Source organism: Mercenaria mercenaria, chromosome 5 (genome assembly GCF_021730395.1).
Source record: "Mercenaria mercenaria strain notata chromosome 5, MADL_Memer_1, whole genome shotgun sequence".
NCBI classification, from domain to species: Eukaryota; Metazoa; Mollusca; class Bivalvia; order Venerida; family Veneridae; genus Mercenaria; species Mercenaria mercenaria.
This window is the reverse complement of record NC_069365.1, coordinates 78,237,458-78,257,032: the sequence shown is the minus strand read 5'-3', so window position 1 is coordinate 78,257,032 and position 19,575 is coordinate 78,237,458. Positions and strand designations below refer to the sequence as shown.

The 19,575-nt window shown below is 37.0% G+C and overlaps 1 protein-coding gene across 1 annotated transcript in view; it reads right to left on the bottom strand.

The window, feature by feature from the left end:
- Nucleotides 1-842: 842 nt before the first annotated feature.
- Nucleotides 843-19,575, bottom strand: part of LOC123557701 (uncharacterized) — a 57,298-nt gene continuing 38,565 nt past the window's right edge. Inside the window, exons 8-11 of the mRNA XM_053544060.1 lie at nucleotides 11,908-13,773; nucleotides 8,968-9,042; nucleotides 5,942-6,040; nucleotides 843-3,629 (exon numbers count right to left, since the gene is read on the bottom strand). Of these exons, the coding sequence (XP_053400035.1) occupies nucleotides 3,412-3,629; nucleotides 5,942-6,040; nucleotides 8,968-9,042; nucleotides 11,908-13,773 (2,258 nt within the window). The 3' untranslated portion in view covers nucleotides 843-3,411. The remainder of the gene's footprint in view (nucleotides 3,630-5,941; nucleotides 6,041-8,967; nucleotides 9,043-11,907; nucleotides 13,774-19,575) is intronic.

The following is a 19,575-nucleotide window of genomic DNA, read 5'->3' as shown; positions in this document are numbered from 1 at the left end:
TTGAATCATTGAGGCTGTGTGTTAACAAATAATGGGCTCGACATTTTTCCCGGTTGGACAACTACAGTCTTGTTGACCAATCAAGTTCATCAGCCTAACTAGCTCAATAATGACAGTGCAGATCTTTGAGCTATCCCTGAGCTGTGACCACAGAGTTGTGAGCTACATTCTAGGAAAAGGTGTATATTCTTTGCGATTATATGGTAGTTGATATTGTGTCCGAGTCCTCCACCACTGATTCATGAGGTAAAGTTTGCAGTTACTAGTGTAGAATAGGTAAGTTCTGGTAGAGAATCCAGTAGTACTTTAACAAGCCATGGTTAACTAAATGAAATACAGATGTAAAATCGTGTTCTCGAGTGTTTAAGGTAATTGACTATGAATCACTTTCCCTCACCGGTTTGAGCCTCACTTTGAACAATGAATTCTGCATGTCAGCTTTCAACCAGATGTCCTTCAAACATGCTGCCTCCACTCCTGTCACTTAATGCATATTTCTGACTAAGTCAAGAGCCATCACTCTTGTTTAGCTGTTTGAAATCAAAATAAAAATACCAGGTGCACAACTTCACATACTGAGTAATAATCAGACCAAATACTTTTTGAAACATGAACACCACAAGTCTGAACAGACAGACAGATATACAGAGGTCAAATCCATCTACCCGTTTCCCTTTAAAACTTCGGGTGGCACAAACAGGAGAATTTTTCAATGCAATTTGACAGTATATAGATCACATGGTTAAATTTGAAAAATAACAACTAGATAATTGCTGTCAAAATATTTGCCATAAGAGCATGACACATTTATAAAACGTAATTGATATACAAATCAACAAAAATTCCAATTTAACAAATTTATTTCCCTTCGGAAAGAACAATTCAAATGTGTAGTTAAACTTGAATTATTTTTCAAACAACCATAAATACAGAAATCCATAGTAAAGCCAAAAGCATGACTGCAGCTACAATACTATCAAGGTTAAAATACAAATATCAACAGACATACAACTGTCCTCAGTCCAGACCAACGACTAGGTGTAAATAAGGTGTAGAACCTATTCATGGGGTCTTACATGTCAGAAGTTGCAAGCAAAAATGATTGTCTGGGATTTTTTACAGTACAGAAATAGCATTTTATTTGTAGCTGATTTTAACAAAAATAACAGGAGGGATACTGTCAGACCCTAAAATGCACGCATGTGTAAAAGCCTTCAAGTTACAAGTGAAGAGCGACATTTATATAAATATCAGGGTTCTAGCAATTAACAGTTTAAAAGGAGATATTCAAAGTTCATTTCATGTTGGCCTATATTACATACATGTCACACACATGGGCATGTTCACTTTTGATCCAAGGGCAATAATTTGAACAGTAACGGTAGACAGTCAATTCCTGATACACCTTAAAACTCAAATAAACAATTGTATTAAATTGTTTTAAACAGCCTGTAATTTCTGACAAGAACATTTTTAATGTTTCTAATATATACACAATTGAAAAGAAAACATGAGGGCCATGATGGCCCTATATTGCCCACCAGTGTTGATCTGGCCTACTGACCTAGGTTTTGATCCCACATGACCCAATTTAGACCTTCGCCTAGAGATTATCAAGACAAACATTCTGACCAAGTTTCATAAAGATTGGGTCACAACTGCTACCTCTAGAAAATTCACAAGCTTTTCCTTTGATTTGACCATGTGACCTAGTTTTTGACCCTACATAACTCAGTCTCAAACTTAACCTAGAAGTTCTAAAGACAAACATTCTGATTAAGTTTCATAAAGATTGAGTCACAACTGTTGCCTTTAAAGTGTTCACAAACTTGATTTGACCATGTGAAGTGGTTTTTGACCCCACATGACCCAGATTCAATCTTGACCTAGAGATTATCAAGACAAACTTTCTGACCAAGTTTCATAAAGATCGAGTCACAACTGTGGCCTATAGTTTTCACAAACTTTTCCTTTGATCTGGCCTACTGACCTAGTTTTTGACCCCGTAGGACCCGGTTTGGAACCTGACATAGAAATCATCAAGATAAACATTCTGACCAAGTTTCATAAAGACTGGGTCGCAACTGTGGCCTCTAGAGTGTTCACAAGCTTTTCCTTTGATCTGGCGTACTGAGCTAGTTTTTGACCCAACATGACCCAGTTTCAAATTTACCTATAGATCATCAAGAAAACATTCTGACCAAGTTTCATAAAGATTGGGTCACAACTGTGGAGTGTTCACAAGCTTTTCCTTTGATTTGACCAGATGACCTAGTTTTGACCCCACATGACCAAGATTCAAAATTGACATATACGTTATCAAGAAAACATTCTGACCAAGTTCATAAAGTATGACTCTCAACTGTGGTCTCTAAAGTGTTCATAAGCTTTTCTTTTGATCTGGCCTACTGACCTAGTTTTTGACCCCACATGATCCAGGTTCGAACTTGACCTAGAGATCATCAAGGTTACATTCTGACCAAGTTTCATATAACTGGGTCACAAATGTGGCCTCTAGAGTGTTCACAAGGCAAATGTTGACCGATGACGGACGACAGACAATGAACTGCCACAATAGCTCACCTTGAGCACTTTGTGCGCTGGTGAGCTATAAATGACTATTCCCTCTAGCAGCCATGTTTAATGACAAATCATATTAGTTTGAAGTCTTGGTAAAGGTCACACAAGAGCAATTTCTGTGAAATCATTTTAAAAAGGCTTAGAAGATTTTTTAAAGTTTCCACTGTATTCATAAAGAGAAAAGTGACCTTGCACTCTTGTGGCCATGTTTTTTGAAAATTAGAAAAATTTGAACAAACTTTGTAGAACGTCACTCAAGGACCCTTTGTCTGAAGTATGTTGAAATCAGGCTAGTAGTTTCATAAAGAATTTTTTCTTAAAGTTTCTTATATATTAGTTTACATAAAGGGAAAATTGTTCAAGCTCAAGGAATATTACACCTGTGACTTTCCACATTGAATTCATTAAACTTATTGAATAAAATTGATAAAATGCTTGGCAAAGCCAACCATTTTTTTTATTCAACTTGTTTAATATATTCAATTTGAAAAGATGTTCATGTAAAATCCTCTATCTTTTCTATTTGACAGCTTGTAGCTGCATTTGTCTTTATTTTCTGTATTACCAAGTGTTGCACTATAATTCCTAAAATATTTACAGATATGATATTGTTTCACGAGATACACTCACTGTAAAATCCTATGAATTTCTAGATATAGGTTCTGGCAGACTTTACAAATACCACTTCAATCAGTCAGCTTTCCAAGACTGCAAATACACACTGTCATGCATGTAATGTTTGAGCTCATCTCTAGAACACAAAGGAAGGATTTTTATTATTACTGTAATAACAGGTCAGAAAGTTCCAAATCTATTTCTAAATCATCAGTCCTATGCTAAGTCCATTTCTTTACGCTTCCTGGCATTTATCATATTGTGTACCGCAAATTTAATTTTAGTCCATGGGTACTTTGAAAAAGTTGGATTTTGTTTAACAAAGTTTACAACATCAGGTTTTCCAGGCACTTTTGCAAGTCTGATTTCTTTCAAGAATCCTGCCTCCACTGCCTGTCTTTCAGCTTCTGTAAAGAAAATCCTCCGCTTCGTGGCTGAAGTATAAATGATAATTAGTTGATGCACACTGTGTCTGCAAACTTGCAATGATAATATAATTGAGCCGCACCATGAGAAAACCAACATAGTGCATTTTGGGACCAGCATGGATCCAGACCAGACTGTGTGAGGATCCATGCTGTTTGCTAACAGTTTTTCTCAGCAGTAGACTTTGAAAGCGAAACAGCATGGATCCTGACTAGACAGCACATATGTGTAGGTTGGTCTAGATCCATGCTAGTCTCAAATGCACTATGTTGGTTTTCTCATGGCACGGCTCATATCTAAATGTTCAACACAATATCATCACTGAGATAATTATTTGTTTATGACCTTCATTCTGGAAGTATTCTAATGAAGTATTCTTAACCCTCCTCATGCTAAACATAAGTAATTCTGCCATTGCGACCAGTGTAGATGGTGTTCAGCCTGCACATCCATGCAGTCTGATCATGATCTGTACCGTTCGCCATTCAGTCAGTGTTCTTCTAAAATTTTGGTTATCACCCCTTTATACAGTTGATGGTTCTGTCTAAATTGAAAGAAGGACCAGTTCATTATAGAAATTTAGCAGGGTAAGGGGTTAAAGACATGAGACAGCAGTGCAGTGTTGGTGTTAAGTGCTGGTCATTCAAAGGACTCCAGTTATACTGCCTGTCTGTGCATAACAGTATACTGTTGAAAGTGGCCATTAATCACATAATAATATATAATCATTTAATTTTGTTGGCACTAAATGTCATGGTTTTGATAAAAATGACTACTTCATGGGAATATTATGAATTTATGGAATTAACCTTTGCATGTAAAATAAATGAAAATTTTACTTGTTTGTAAGGATTTAATTATGTGGACTGACTCATCCACAAAATAAATATAAACTAAAGCTGCTTTTGAGAAAAGTACATGTCTCCCACAACTGCCTTATCATCTAAATAGTAACTTGGTTTTTATATACTGTTACTCATTACAAATATACCTCTGAAGAGTAAAAAGGCTGATTTTAGTTCAAGGGCCATAATTCCTAAGTGCCTCAGGCTTATTTAGCTAGTTTATGAACTTGACTGAGTAGTTATAGTAAAAAACATTTGGTTTAAGTTTGGTGAAGAACGTATGAGAAATGTTCGACTTAGAGCGCAGACAAGTGTAAACAAGGAGCTGCGTTCAATAAACGTTTGATGCCCCTGGTGGCATCCTTCTCGATACAAAGCAACCTAAATCCAAAACGAGGTCAAGGTCAAACTGAGGTCAGGTGATGTTTGAAGATGAGGAATGGTCACAGGTTACATCTGTATTAGTATCAATTCATTCTTGTAAGTGGTATTAATGCTAGACGAAACGGTCCCATTTGGTTAACCAAGAGATGGCCCATATAAGGCATTCTAAGTCCAAAATGAGGTCAAGGTCAAACTGAGGTTGGGTGATGTCTGAAGATGAGGAATGGTCACAGGTTACATCTGCATTAGTATCAAGTTATTCTAGTAAGGGGTATTGATGCTAGACGAAACGGTCCCATTTGGTTAACCTCGTACAGACGGACAGGACGATCACTATATGCCTCCCGCATCAGTAGATGCCGGGGGCATAAAAAGGCCAATTTTTGGTACTACAAGGGCCATAATTCATAAGAGTCTGAGCCAATTTGGCTAGTTATCGAACTTGGCTAAGGACTTATGGTCAAACACATTTGTTCAAATTCGGCGAAAATCAGATGAGAAATGTTCGAATTTAAGAGTTCAAACAAGATTTGTGACAGACACACACACAGACAGTCAAACAGACAGTGCACACACACACAGACAGGAGTAAATATGTCTCCCACACCACTGTGTGGTGGGAGATATAATTATTCTTTCATTAATCTTTTAGTCTGAGAGGGCCCTAACGCAACTTAACCAAGATCTTAATTTCATATATGTGTTTAAGTATGATCAGGTAAGGTTCAGGGTAAACTATGTCCAATATACATTTTAACTGGATTTTAAAATATAAAATATATGACCCAATCAAATGCTTCTAGACCTGTAATAAAAAACACTCTTGACCACACACATTGCATTCAGGATCTGTTAAGATTGTTTGAATGTGTTTTCTTGTGTTTTGTCTATCAAACAGAGGCAACAGCTTCCCATTCTGGTTTGATCAAGTTCATAACTGAATTCAACTTCACCTTGTGGCCATAACATACATTCTCTCCTGTGATAGCACTTCAAGTGTTGTTGGTCGAGTGTAAACAAACAAAACAAAAACATCCAATGACCCTAAAAGTTCACCTTAAAGACTACATACTAAAGGGAGGTCCACATACCTGACTTAGAAGCTGATTTATTTGTTACATCCATAGTTGAGGTGCTCCTTCTAGCTTTCCCATTTTCTACTCTCTGTTTTTTTCTTGCTGGTTCAGTTTCTGCAAAAGTGTAAGATAAATGAAAGGCGGTCCACACTTGTAATCCCATTACTTTAGCTGCATTATTGTTCACTTTTACAAAGGTATTTCAATAAAATCTAAAAGAAGATCCCTTACAAGCATAGAAAGCAACCAAGCAAAATAATAGCAGACTCAGCTTGAAAGAGCCTGCTCATGAGACGTAAAGGATAGCCCAACACCCCTCATGACCCTAGCACTGGCTTAAGTGAAATTCTATTATATAGAAGATATTGAATGGACTCCATTGTCCTAAAAGATCAGAAAATATATAACATTACTGAATAACAAATAGCTGCAATGAACTCAGTTAATTTTTTATACTTACTCGGAATATGTCTTTCATGTGATGCCCCCAACCCCCCTCCACCACACTTACATGTATAAATGTCAATAAGGCTATTCTAACACAGTGTTTACAGCTGTCCAAACTTTCATCAATACGTAAGAGATTTCAATTAAGAACAGGAGCCGTCTATGGACAGCAATGTCTGACTATTCAACAAACTTGTAACTAAGAGTTAAATGAATGAATATACAATGTATAAGTCGAAGAAAGGTCAGAACTTATTTTGTAACAATGCAAAACAGAGTTAAGAAACCTGAGCAATGTATTTCAGATCATCACAGTGAAAAAGTATATGAAGTTTTAATCCATTCTCTATAGTGAGTACCGAGTACAGATTAAATTAAACAAGAGGACCATGATGGTCCTGAATCGCTCACCTCTTCCCACATGACCCAGTTTTGAGTATGACGTCGTTTTTTCTATTATTTGACATAGTGACCTAGTTTTTGAGCTCATGTGACCCAGTTTTGAACTTGACCTAGATATTATCAAGATATAAATTCTGACCAATTTTCAAGAAGATCCATTGAAAAATATGGTCTCTTAGAGAGGTCACAAGGTTTTTCTATTATTTGACCTATTAACCTAGTTTTCGAAGGTATGTGACCCTGTTTTGAATTTTAACTAGATATCATCAAGGTGAACATTCTCACTAATTTTCATGAAGATCTCATGAAAAATATGGCCTCTAGAGAGGTCACAAGGTTTTTCTATTTTTAAACCTACTGGCCTAGTTTTTGACCGCATGTGACCCAGTTTCGAAACTGACCTAGATATCATCAAGGTGAACATTCAGATCAATTTTCATGAAGATCCATTGAAAAATATGGCCTCTAGAGAGGTCAAAAGATTTTAATAATTTTAGACCTACTGACCTAGTTTTTGACCGCAGTTGACCCAGTTTCGAACTTTACCTAGATATCATCAAGATGAACATTCAGACCAACTTTCATACAGATCCCATGAAAAGTATGGCCTCTGCAGAGGTCACAAGGTTTTTTTATTATTTGACCTTCTGACCTAGTTTTTTAAGGCACATGACCCAGTTTCAAACTTGACCTAGAAATCATCAAGGTGAACATTCTGACCAATTTTTATGCAGATCCATTCAAAAGTATGGCCTCTAGAGAGGTCACAAGGTTTTTCTATTTTTAGACCTACTGACCTAGTTTTAGACCGTACATGACCCTGTTTCGAACTTGACCTAGATATCATCAAGATGAACACTCAAACCAACTTTCATACAGATCCCATGAAAAATATGGCCTTTAGAGAGATCACAAGGTTTTTCTATTATTTGACCTACTGACCTAGTTTTTGAAGGCACGTGACCCACTTTCGAAACTGACCTAGATATCATCAAGATGAACATTCAGACCAACTTTCATACAGATCCCATGAAAAATATGGCCTCTAGAGAGGTCACAAGGTTTTTCTATTATTTGACCTACTGACCTAGTTTTTGAAGGCACGTGACCCACTTTCGAACTTGACCTAGATATCATCAAGGTGAACATTCTGACCAATTTTCATGAAGATCTAATGAAATATATGGCCTCTAGAGAGGTCACAAAGTTTTTCTATTTTTAGACATACTGACCTAGTTTTTGACCGCACGTGACCCAGTTTCGAACTTTACCTAGATATCATCAAGATGAACATTCAGACCAACTTTCATACAGATCCCATGAAAAATGTGGCCTTTAGAGAGGTCACAAGGTTTTTCTATTATTTGACCTACTGACCTACTTTTTGAAGTCACGTGACCCAGTTTCAAACTTGACCTAGATATCATCAAGGTGAACGTTCTGACCAATTTTCATGAAGATCTTGTGATATATATGGCCTCTAGAGAGGTCACAAGGTTTTTCTATTTTTAGACCTACTGACCTAGTTTTTGATGGCATGTGACCCAGTTTCGAACTTGACCTAGATATCATCAAGGTGAACATTCTGACCAATTTTCATGAAGATCTTGTGAAATATATGGCCTCTAGAGAGGTCACAAGGTTTTTCTATTTTTAGACCTACTGACCTAGTTTTTGAAGGCACGTCACCCAGTTTCGAACTTGACCTAGATATCATCAAGATGAACATTCTGACCAACTTTCATAAAGATCCCATGAAAAATGTGACCTCTAGAGTGGTCACAAGCAAAAGTTTACGGACGCACGCACGGACGGACGGACGACGGACACCGCGCGATCACAAAAGCTCACCTTGTCACTTTGTGACAGGTGAGCTAAAAATGACAAAAATTCCTTAGCTGAAAACAGGGGCATAATTTCGTAATCAAGATCCATTAAGTGGTTAAAATGAAGAACTTATTTAAATGTTTCTTTTTCTATTTTAATCTCGAGTGACTTCCTAAATGGTCCAAGCTAAACAATCTGAATAAAATTTGATAGAGGTCTATGCCAGGATGTTACTGACCAAATTTGGTGTAAGTCTGACCAGTGGTTTTGAGGGTAGAAAATGTTTAAGTAAAAATGTTGACTATGGGCAATGGACAACAGAAAATGAACACCAGACCATCAATCAGCAAAGGAGTCAATATTACCTGTGGTAAGCTCATCCTCTGACTCTGACTGATCACTTTCAATATCTCTTTCATCATCATCCTCCTCCAAAATTTCTACAAAATAAATACACAAGAGTTAAAGATTGTACATAAGCGGGCCAAAATGGCCCTATATCGCTCACCTGTTATCATTGCACTTAAGGACAAGAAGGTCAAAAAATCATAATCAAGATCAATCAAAAGAATTATGAGAAAATTTAGTTGAAACCTTGAAGTGAGCCATAACTCTGGAACCTATAATGGAATCTGGCCAGTTGAAGAAAGAAACCAAGATCTTATGGTGACACAAGTTTTGTGCAAATTTGGTTAAATACAAATCAAAAATGAAGCTGCTATTGTGCAGACAAGGTCAAAATAGCTAATTCTGGCCCTTTCAGGGGCCATAACTCTGGAACCCGTACTGGAATCTGACCAGTTCAAGAAAGCAACTAAGATCTTATGGTGATACAAGTTGTGTGCAAGTTTGGTAAAAATCAAATCATAAACAAGAGCTGTCCGTAAGACAGCCAAGCTCGACTATTCGAAATATTGTCCCAGAAGCAGGAAAATATTACCCAAAAAGGTTAAATATCAAGAGTTTTAAGTTCAAAAGGGGGAATAATTTGACCAAAATGCATATCAGTTATGGGACTTGCTGCTATCAACTAGTTTTATAACCCCGAAGGCACATGTGAAGTTTCAATTCAATATCTGCATTAGTTTTGGAGATAGAAACTCGCATGTAAAACTTTAACCAGAATTTTCAAAGTCCAAAAGGGGGTATAATTTGCCCAAAATACATGCCAGAGTTATGGGACTTGATCCAGTGAGGTTAGTAATTGATCTAGAAAAAGAAAAAATAAGTTTCAAATCTATATGCCTTTTAGAAATAGCTGTATGTACTTGCATGCAAAACTTTAACCAGAATTTGCTAAGTCCAAAAGGGGGCATAATTTGGCCAAAATGAAGGTCAGAGTTATGGGACTTGCTGCTATCAACTAGTTTTATAACCCCGAAGACACATGTGAAGTTTCAATTCAATATCTGCATTAGTTTTGGAGATAATAACTTGCATGTAAAACTTTAAAAAAAAAATTTCTAAGTCTAAAAGGGGGCATAATTTGCTCAAAAACATGTCAGAGTTATGGGACTTGACCCAGTGAGGTTGGTAATTGATCTAGAAAAAGAAAAAATAAGTTTCAAATCTATATGCCTTTTAGAAATAGCTGTATGTACTTGCATGCAAAACTTTAACCAGAATTTTCTAAGTCCAAAAGGGGGCATAATTTGGCCAAAATGAAGGTCAGAGTTATGGGACTTGCTGCTATCAACTAGTTTTATAACCCCGAAGACACATGTGAAGTTTCAAATCAATATCTGCATTAGTTTTGGAGATAGTAACTTGCATGTAAAACTTTAACCAAAATTTTCTAAGTCTAAAAGGGGGCATAATTTGCTCAAAATACATGTCAGAGTTATGGGTCTTGACCCAGTGAGGTTGGTAATTGATCTAAAAAAAAAAAATAAGTTTCAAATCTATATGCCTTTTAGAAATAGCTGTATGTACTTGCATGCAAAACTTTAACCAGAATTTTCTAAGTCCAAAAGGGGGCATAATTTGGCCAAAATGAAAGTCAGAGTTATGGGACTTGCTGCTATCAACTAGTTTTATAACCCCTAAGACACATGTGAAGTTTCAAATCAATATCTGCATTAGTTTTGGAGATAGTAAAGTTTTACATGCAAGTTACTAAGTCCAAAAGGGGGCATAATTTGCTCAAAATACATGTCAGAGTTATGGGACTTGACCCAGAGAGGTTGGTAATTGACCTAGAAAAAGAAAAAATAAGTTTCAAAGCTATATGCCTTTAATTGATGGCTGTATGTACTTGCATGCAAAAACTTAACCAAGGTGTGACGCCGATGCCAGGGTGAGTAGAATAGCTAGACTATTCTTCGAATAGTCGAGCTAATAAAACTGCTGTTGTGCAGACAAGGTCAAAATAGCTCATTTTGGCTCTTCAGGGGCCATAACTCTGGAACCCATATTGGGATCTGGCCAGTTCAAGAAAGGAACCAAGATCTTATGGTGATACAAGTTGTGTGCAAGTTTGGTTAAAATAAAATCATAAATGAAACCACTATCGTGCAGACAAGAAATTGTTGATGCACAAAAATAGCAAATTCTGGCCCTTTAAGGGGCAATAACTCTAGAACCCATGATGGGATCTGGCCAGTTTTCGAAAAAAACTGAGATATCATGCTAATACAAGTTTTGTACAAGTCTGATCAAAATTGCTTGCAAAATGTGGTCTCTATCTTGTTCACAAGAAATTGTGGAAGGAGGACGGACAAAGGGCGATCACAAAAGCTCACCCTGTCACTACGTGAAAGGTGAGCTAAAAATGCTGCAGCCCACCTGCTTAGGTCAAGAGTGTAGATCTACAGAATGCGGGGTTGTGAGGAATCGAAAATAGAGCAACGTGTATTTCTCAGTGATGATTTAATAAAGGACGTTGTGTCTGAAGTCATTCGTAGTCCACCTCTGATTCATGAGGTATATAAAACTGTTAAATTCCAGATGTATTGAAATATCTTTTAGTAATTACTATATTCTACTTCAGACATTAGAATCAGAAAGCGCAATTCTACTGTCAAAGTCAGTCTGATAATTTCCTTAAAGTAATTGAGCCGCATCATGAGAAAATCAGCACAGTGCATATGCGACCAGCATGGATTCAGACCTGTCTGCGCATATGCGCAGTCTGGTCAGGATCCATGCTGTTCACTTTCAAAGCCTATTGCAATCTGAGAAACCATTAGCTAACAGCATGGATCCTGACCAGACTGCTGGGCGCATTTGCACTGTGCTGATTTTCTCATCGTGCAGCTCAATTACTTTAAGTTTAAAATATGCCAGAGAAAATCTAAAAGAAATACCTTTAAGGTCTACATCTAGGTCATCAAAATCGCACCCTTTGTACTTGTTAATTGTTCCATTGTTAAGGCAACTGAGTAATTTGAAGGTCTTTGCCACATGTAATGTACTCTCTGGTGACTGGATAAACTGCCCGTGAACAATAATACCATGTTCTTGGAAGGATTCCATGACATCTTCATCATTTTCCTCGAGGTTAAGAATTTGAGTCAGTGTTGCAAGCTGTTTTCTCGCTTTTGTTGATGTTATACATTCAGGATGCTTCAAATTACAGTCACTGGCAAACTCCCTCAGCACATCACATCCTCTGTATGGTCCTGGATGCTCAGCAGAGCCCGGCCTTGCAAACAGGAAAGTTTTATCATCTACACCTGCTGCATCTCTATACTTGAGAAGCTTATTTAAACAAAAAGCCATTTTTGCTGTTAACAGGATTGGCATTCTGGCTCCTTTTTCCCCTTTAATTTCAACTCTCGGATGTGACTTGCACAGTTTCTGTTCAAACAAAGTCAATGATTTTTTTATAGTGTCATCCACTAGTCCTCCAGATTTAACAGCTAAAATATCTTTCACAGTAATTCTTTCAGCTGCATCACTTCTTTTTCTATTGAAAAGAATGACCTGTGCAAAACAGATTTTTGCAAAGTCAGCATAATATTCCATTGGGTTCTTTTCAACTTGAATACAAAGCCATTTCACGTTTTCCTCTAAATGCTTGTTGAGCTTAATAACATCTTCTACTAACTGCACAAGCTGTAGCTTGTTACACTTTTTCTCTTCCAGAGCTGAGTTAGCTGTCGATCCTATGCATTTTTTCCACTTTAATTCATACGTTTCCAGGAATGTTTCTATCAAATTACGTTTTTTAAAGTTCCTGTTTTTTGTGGCATCAGAATATTCAATTTCAGCACACCTTTTCAGGCTTAGACCAAGATTTCTTACCAATGATGGAATACCAAATTGACAACTCTCTTCATTGTATTCAGCAACTTTCTTAACAGCTGCAATAAGCAAATCCCATTTTGAGGCTTTCATCAAATCCAAAATACTTTTTATGTCAGTGTCCATTTTTTTAGCTGAAAGTAGAAGCCTACCAAGTTCTCTAAGTTTGCTAGAGATGTAACCTTCATGTCCCTTTTCCTCATACAGAATGTTCCCATGATGCAAAATAAAATCATCTGATTCAACTGTCCGCTTTACTTCATCGTCATTCATATCAACTATTACATTTTCAAAGAGCTCCTTTGATGCTTGTTTATGTGGCATTAATAGTTTTCCTGCTCTGACATGTTTTGAATTTAAAAATGTTGGTTTCTGTACACAACAGATTTTTTGATGTTTCCACAAATCTGTTTTCTTGTAGAACCCTCTGCAAGAATGGCATGGTAATAGGCTTCGTATATCATCCACGTTAGTCCTCGATCTATACTTTGGAATAAGTGTTCCATGACCTTTGTCAATGACTTGATAATTGTGAGAAAAGTCCCCTTTGTTTACAAGTTCCTGCCAAGCAGATTTACGTTCTTTACTTCTTAATGGCAACATCAATATAATAGCAACTTCATGCTCATTTGAATGTTTGTTTGTCAAATGTCTGGCAATATTGGGCATGAGTTTTCTACAATAGAGACAAGCATGTCTTTTGTTATTCAGATTGCCTTTTGCATTCTTTACTGAAGACTGAACTGTCACTAAATTGTCTGTACAGAGCTGTGGATCAATAGCTCTATCTATATTGCCTCTTTCTGATGTTGATACCATGTCCTCATTAGGTCTGTTGCCTGTAAATCCTGTGTCATCATCAGAATCAACATCACTCATTGATATTTTGAAGTCCGGGTCTGCATCACTATCATCAATGTCACAGTCTAAAATAACACAACAAAATGGAAGAAACAACTCTACAAGCAACCAGCATACATTATCATTTTCTTAGATCTTTCTGTTTAAATATCAAGAGTTATTGACCTTGTGGAAAAAGCAAAATGAATGAAATGTTGCCAGGGTAAATGTTTTTTTTGTGAAGTAACTCCCAGGCAAGTCCTTTTTCTTTGTTTGTTTGTTTGTTTTGGATTAAATGGCGTTTTTCAACAGTTTTTCAGTCCTGTAACGGCGGGCAGTTAACCAAACCAGTTTTCCTGGATTCTGTACCAGTACAAACCTGTTCTCCAAAAGTTACTGCCAACTTCCCCACATGAAGCAGAGGTGGAAGACTAATGATTTCAGACACAATCATGAATGACATTTATCAAATAGTCACGGAGAACATACACCCCGCCCAAGGATCGAACTCACGAACCCACGATCCATACACATTGGACCTACTGAGCTAAGCGGGCAGGCTAAGCCCTTTTTCCAATCTAAAGGATCTTTACCAAAGAAGTGAATGAATTATTGCCAAGCTGACTTACTTGATGCAATCAACTAGTCTTAAAATCTTGAAGACATATGTGACGTTTCAATTTTATATCTGCATTTGTTTAGCAGATAGTAACTTGCACACAAAACTTTAACCAGAATTTTGTGAAGTCCAAAAGGGGTACAATTTGACCAAAATGCATGTCAGAGTTATTGGACTTGATGCAATCAACTAGTTTCATAGCCCCAAAGACACATGTGAAGTTTTGATACAGTATCTGCATTTATTTTGGAAATGGTAACTTGCATGTAAAACTTTAACCAAGATTTTCTTAGTCCAAAAGGCAGTATAATTTGGCCTAAATACATGTCAGAGTTATGGGACTTGATCCAGTGAGGTTGGTAATTGTCACAGAAAAAGAAAAAATAAGTTTCAAAGCTATATGCCTTTAAAATATAGCCATATGTACTTGCACGCAACTTTAACCAGGGTTTTCAAAGTCCAAAGGGGGGCCATAATTTGACCAAAATACATTTCAGAGTTATGGGACTTGACCCAGTGAGGTTGGTAACTGCCCTAGAAAAAGAAAATAAATGTTTCAAAGCTATATGCCTTTAAATGATTGCATATGTACTTGCATGCAAAAATTTAACCAAGGTGAGATGCCGTTGCTGGCGCTAAGGTGAGTGGACCTACTTTTTTATCCAAGATGACCCACAATCAATCTTAACGTAGATTTTATCAAGGCACTCATTTTGACCAAATTTCATGAAAAGCAATTGAAAAATACAGCCTCTATCGCATACACAAGGTTATTCTTTGATTTGGCCTAGTGACTTACATTTTGACCCAAGATGAACCATATTCAAATCTGACCTAGATTTCATAAAGGCAATCATTCTGACTTAATTTCAAGAAGATCAATTGAAAATATAGCCTCTATCGCATACACAAAGTTTTTCTTTGATTTGACCTAGTGACCTAATTTTTGATTCCAGATGACCCATATTTGAACTTGACCTAGATTTCATCAATGCAATTATTCTGACCAACTTTCATGAAGATCAACTGAAAAATATAGCCTCTATTGCATACACAAGGTTTTTCTTTGATTTGATCTAGTGACCTAGTGTTTGACCCCACAAAGCCATTTTCGAACTTGACCTAGATTTCATCAAGGCAATCATTCTAACTAAAATTCATGAAGATTAACTGAAAATTACAGCCTCTATCGCATACACAAGGTTTTTCTTTGATTTGACCTAGTGACCTAGTTTTTGATCCCAGATGACTCTTTTTCGAACTCGGCCTAGATTTCATCTGACTATAATTCATGAAGATTAATTGAAAAATACAGCCTCTATCGCATACACATGGTTTTTCTTTGATCTGACCTAGTGACCTAGTTTTTGACCCCAGATGACCCATTTTCAAACTCGTCCTAGATTTCATCAAGGATATCACTCTGACCAAATTTCATGAAGATCAGTTGAAAAATACAGCCTCTATCACATACACAAGCCAAATGTTGATTATAGACGACAGACGCCGGACATGGAGCAATCAGAAAAACTCACAGTGACATCATATTACTTGGGGTTATCAGGTAATTATAATTAAACAGTCTTGGAAATAGGATCAGATGATTTTTTAAGTATTTTTCCTATATAACTTACATAATAACTAAGTGACCCCAGGGCGGGGCCTCTTTTAACCCCAGTGGCACAATTTTGGACTACTAGACAATGCATCATACCAAATATCAAAAGCCTAGGTCATATGGTTTCAGACAAGAAGATTTTTAAAGCTTTTTCCTATATAAGTCTAAATAAAACTTGGGACCTGCAGGGCAGGGCCTCTTTTCACCCAAGGGGTACAATTTGAATAATTTTGGTTGAGGACCATAAGACAATGCTACAAACCAAATATCAAAGGTCTAAATGTTGTGGTTTCAGACAAGAATATTTTTAAACTTTTTTTCCTATATAAGTCTATGTAAAACTTGGAACCCCCCGGGGCGGGGACATATTTGACCCTAGGGGGATAATTTGAACAATCTTGGTAGAGGACCACTAGATGATGCTACATACTAACTATCAAAGCCCTAGGCCATGTGGTTTTGTACAAGAAGATTTTCAAAGTTTTCCCTATATAAGTCTATATAAACCATGTGACCCATGGGGCGGGGACATATTTGACCCTAGGGAGATAATTTGGATAATTTTGGTAGAGGACCACTAGATGATGCTACACACCAGATATCAAAGCCCTAGGCCCTGTGGTTTTGGACAAGAAGATTTTAAAGTTTATAAAAGCTCACCATGATGTATTTTGGCCAAATTATGCCCCCTTTTTCTAGATCAATTACAAACTTCACTGAATGAAGTCTCGTAACTCTGACATGTATTTTGGGCATGACAATTTCTGACTCAGAGTTATGGGCCTTGATGCCATCAGCTTGTTTTATAACCCAAAAGACACATGTGAAGTTTCAATTCACTATCTGCATTAGTTTTGGAGACAGTAATTTGCATGTAAACTTCAACCAGGATTTTCTAAGTGGAAAAGGGGGCATAATTTGCTCAAAATACATGTCAGAGTTATGGAATTTGACCCAGTGAGGTTGGTTATTGACCTAGGAAAAGAAAAAACAAGTTTCATAGCTATATGTCTTTAAATGAGAGCTGTATGTACTTGCATGCAAAACTTGAACCAAGCTGTGACGCCGACACAAACGCCAGGGTGAGTAGAATAGCTAGACTTTGAATAGTCGAGCTAAAAAAAGTAGATCAGTAGGTCATGGTCAAAGTCAAATGACCGCTTATTACTTGGGGATCATCAGGTAATTATAATTACACTGTCTAGGAAGTATGTAATTTTTTTTCTATAACCTTAGGACGGCCAGCACATATTTATGCAATCTCGCCAGGCATATGTATGTTTTTGACAACACAGTAAATGACGTCACTCGACCTTCAGCTATTTCCGGAAGTAAATAAAATGAAAGTAGAAATGTTAAACTTGAAAATGAAAGCTGCATTTTGATTCGTAGATAGTCAGGGGTCAAGCGCAGGGGTCACTCCGTCCAAATGTATGCATGTGGACTTCTTTTTTTTTTTTTGCTATTGGGGAGCCAATTTTCAACAATTTATTATGAATTGAAATTACCTGGGCTTTAGTACAGCATGTCAGCTTTTAATCTATGAATAAAAATTTGAGCTCTTGATAAACACAAATCCCACAGGGGTCCGTAACGGACCAAGGGTACATTGATAATTTTGGAACTTCCTCAAATCGCTCAAAATGTCAGTTTTGATGTTGTCTGAGAGTGTCAGTATATGCCTCAGATGTAAGATATAACCGTATTTGAGAGCTGCAGACCTAGACAATTCAGAAATATTTTCAAAATAAGTTTCGTGTAATAAATGTTGTTTCTACGAAAGCGTGAAAGGACCATCAGACGCTAATACGTTTTAGTACGTTAAGGCTGTGGAAAGGATATGTAGTAATTGGCCCCCCGGGCAGGGTCTCTTTTCACCCCTGGGGCATAATTTGAACAATCCTGTTAGAAAACCACAAAGCAATGCTACATACTGAATATGAAAGGCTTAGCCTTGAACTTCCAGACAAGAATTTTGTTTAAGTTTTTTCCTATATATACATGTAAGTCTATGTAAAACTTGTAACCCCTGGGCGTGGCCTCCTTTCACCCCAGTGTAATAATTTGGAACAATCTTGGTAGAGGATCACAAGGCAATGCAACACACTAAATATCAAAGGCCTCGGTCTTGCAGTTTCAGACAAGAAGATTGTTAAAGTTTTTAGCTCACCTGAGCAATGCTCAGCTGAGTTTTTCTGATCATTCAATGTCAGGCGTCTGTCTGTCGTCTGTCAACATTTAGCTTGTGTATGCCACAGAGGCTGTATTTTTCAACTGATCTTCATGAAATTTGGTCAAAACTAGAATGTGTCTGTAGGACACAGGGTGTGCCCCCCACTGGTACATTTGTCACAAATAAGGTGAAATAATTCAAATGTTTGCAGTCTTAATGTGGTATAGCCTAAAAAAAAATATGAGAAGGATTCATTATTCTATACCATATACTTTTAAGCTATGAACATCAGAAACAAAAAAATCCACTATTTTGGCTATTTCATGGGCTATATCTCTGTAATGAATGCTAAAATTCTCAAGAAGAATGCCAAGTGTGCAAGGTCACACTATGATAAAGACTCAAGCAAGGTTTCATGAATTTACATTAAATATTTTCTGAGTGAGGCACATTATTAGGTGAAAATGTGCATTTTTTTACTATATCAGTGGCCGTAACTCTTAAAATAGGGGGCGGACTCAGATGAAAAATAGTAGGTGCGCAAGTTCATATCATGATAAAGACTCATGCAAGGTTTCATCAATTTATATCAAATACTTTCCTAGCTAGGGGTGTCACAATGTGAAAATGTGCATTTTTGACTATTTCAGGGGCCATAACTCTAGAAATAGGGCGCTGGCCCATATTAAAAATAGGAGATGCGCAAGTTCATATCATGATTAAGACAACTGCAAGGTTTCATGAATCAATATCAAATACTTTTTGAGCTAGGCGTGTCACAAGGTGAAAATGTGCATTTTTGACTATTTCAGGGGCCATAACTCTAAAATTAGGGGGCGGAGCCAGATGAAAAATAGGTGCACAAGTTCATATCATGATAAAGACTCATGCAAGGTTTCATCAATTTATATCAAATACTTTTTGAGCTAGGCGTGTCACAAGGTGAAAATGTGCATTTTTGACTTTTTCAGGGGCCATAACTCTAAAACTAGGGGGCGGAGCCAGACGAAAAATAGAAGGTGCGCAAGATCATATCATGATAAAGACTCATGCAAGGTTTCATCAATTTATATCAAATACTTTTTGAGCTAGGCGCGTCACGAACTTCGGACGGACGCACGGACGGACAAGAGCAAATTTATATGCCCCCACCACTCATGGGGGGCACAATGATAACCTTGATAAAATCTAGGCCGAGTTTGAAATGGGTCATCTGGGGTAAAAAACTAGGTCACTAGGTCAAATCAAAGAAAAACCTTGTGTATGCGATAGAGGCTGTATTTTCAATTGATCTTCATGAATTTTGGTCAGAATGATTATCTTGATGAAATCTAGGCCGAGTTCAAAAATGGGTCATCTGGGGTCAAAAACTAGATCACTAGGTCAAATCAAAGAAAAACCTTGTGTATGCGATAGAGGCTGTATTTTTCAATTAATCTTCATGAATGAATTTTGGTCAGAATGATTATCTTGACGAA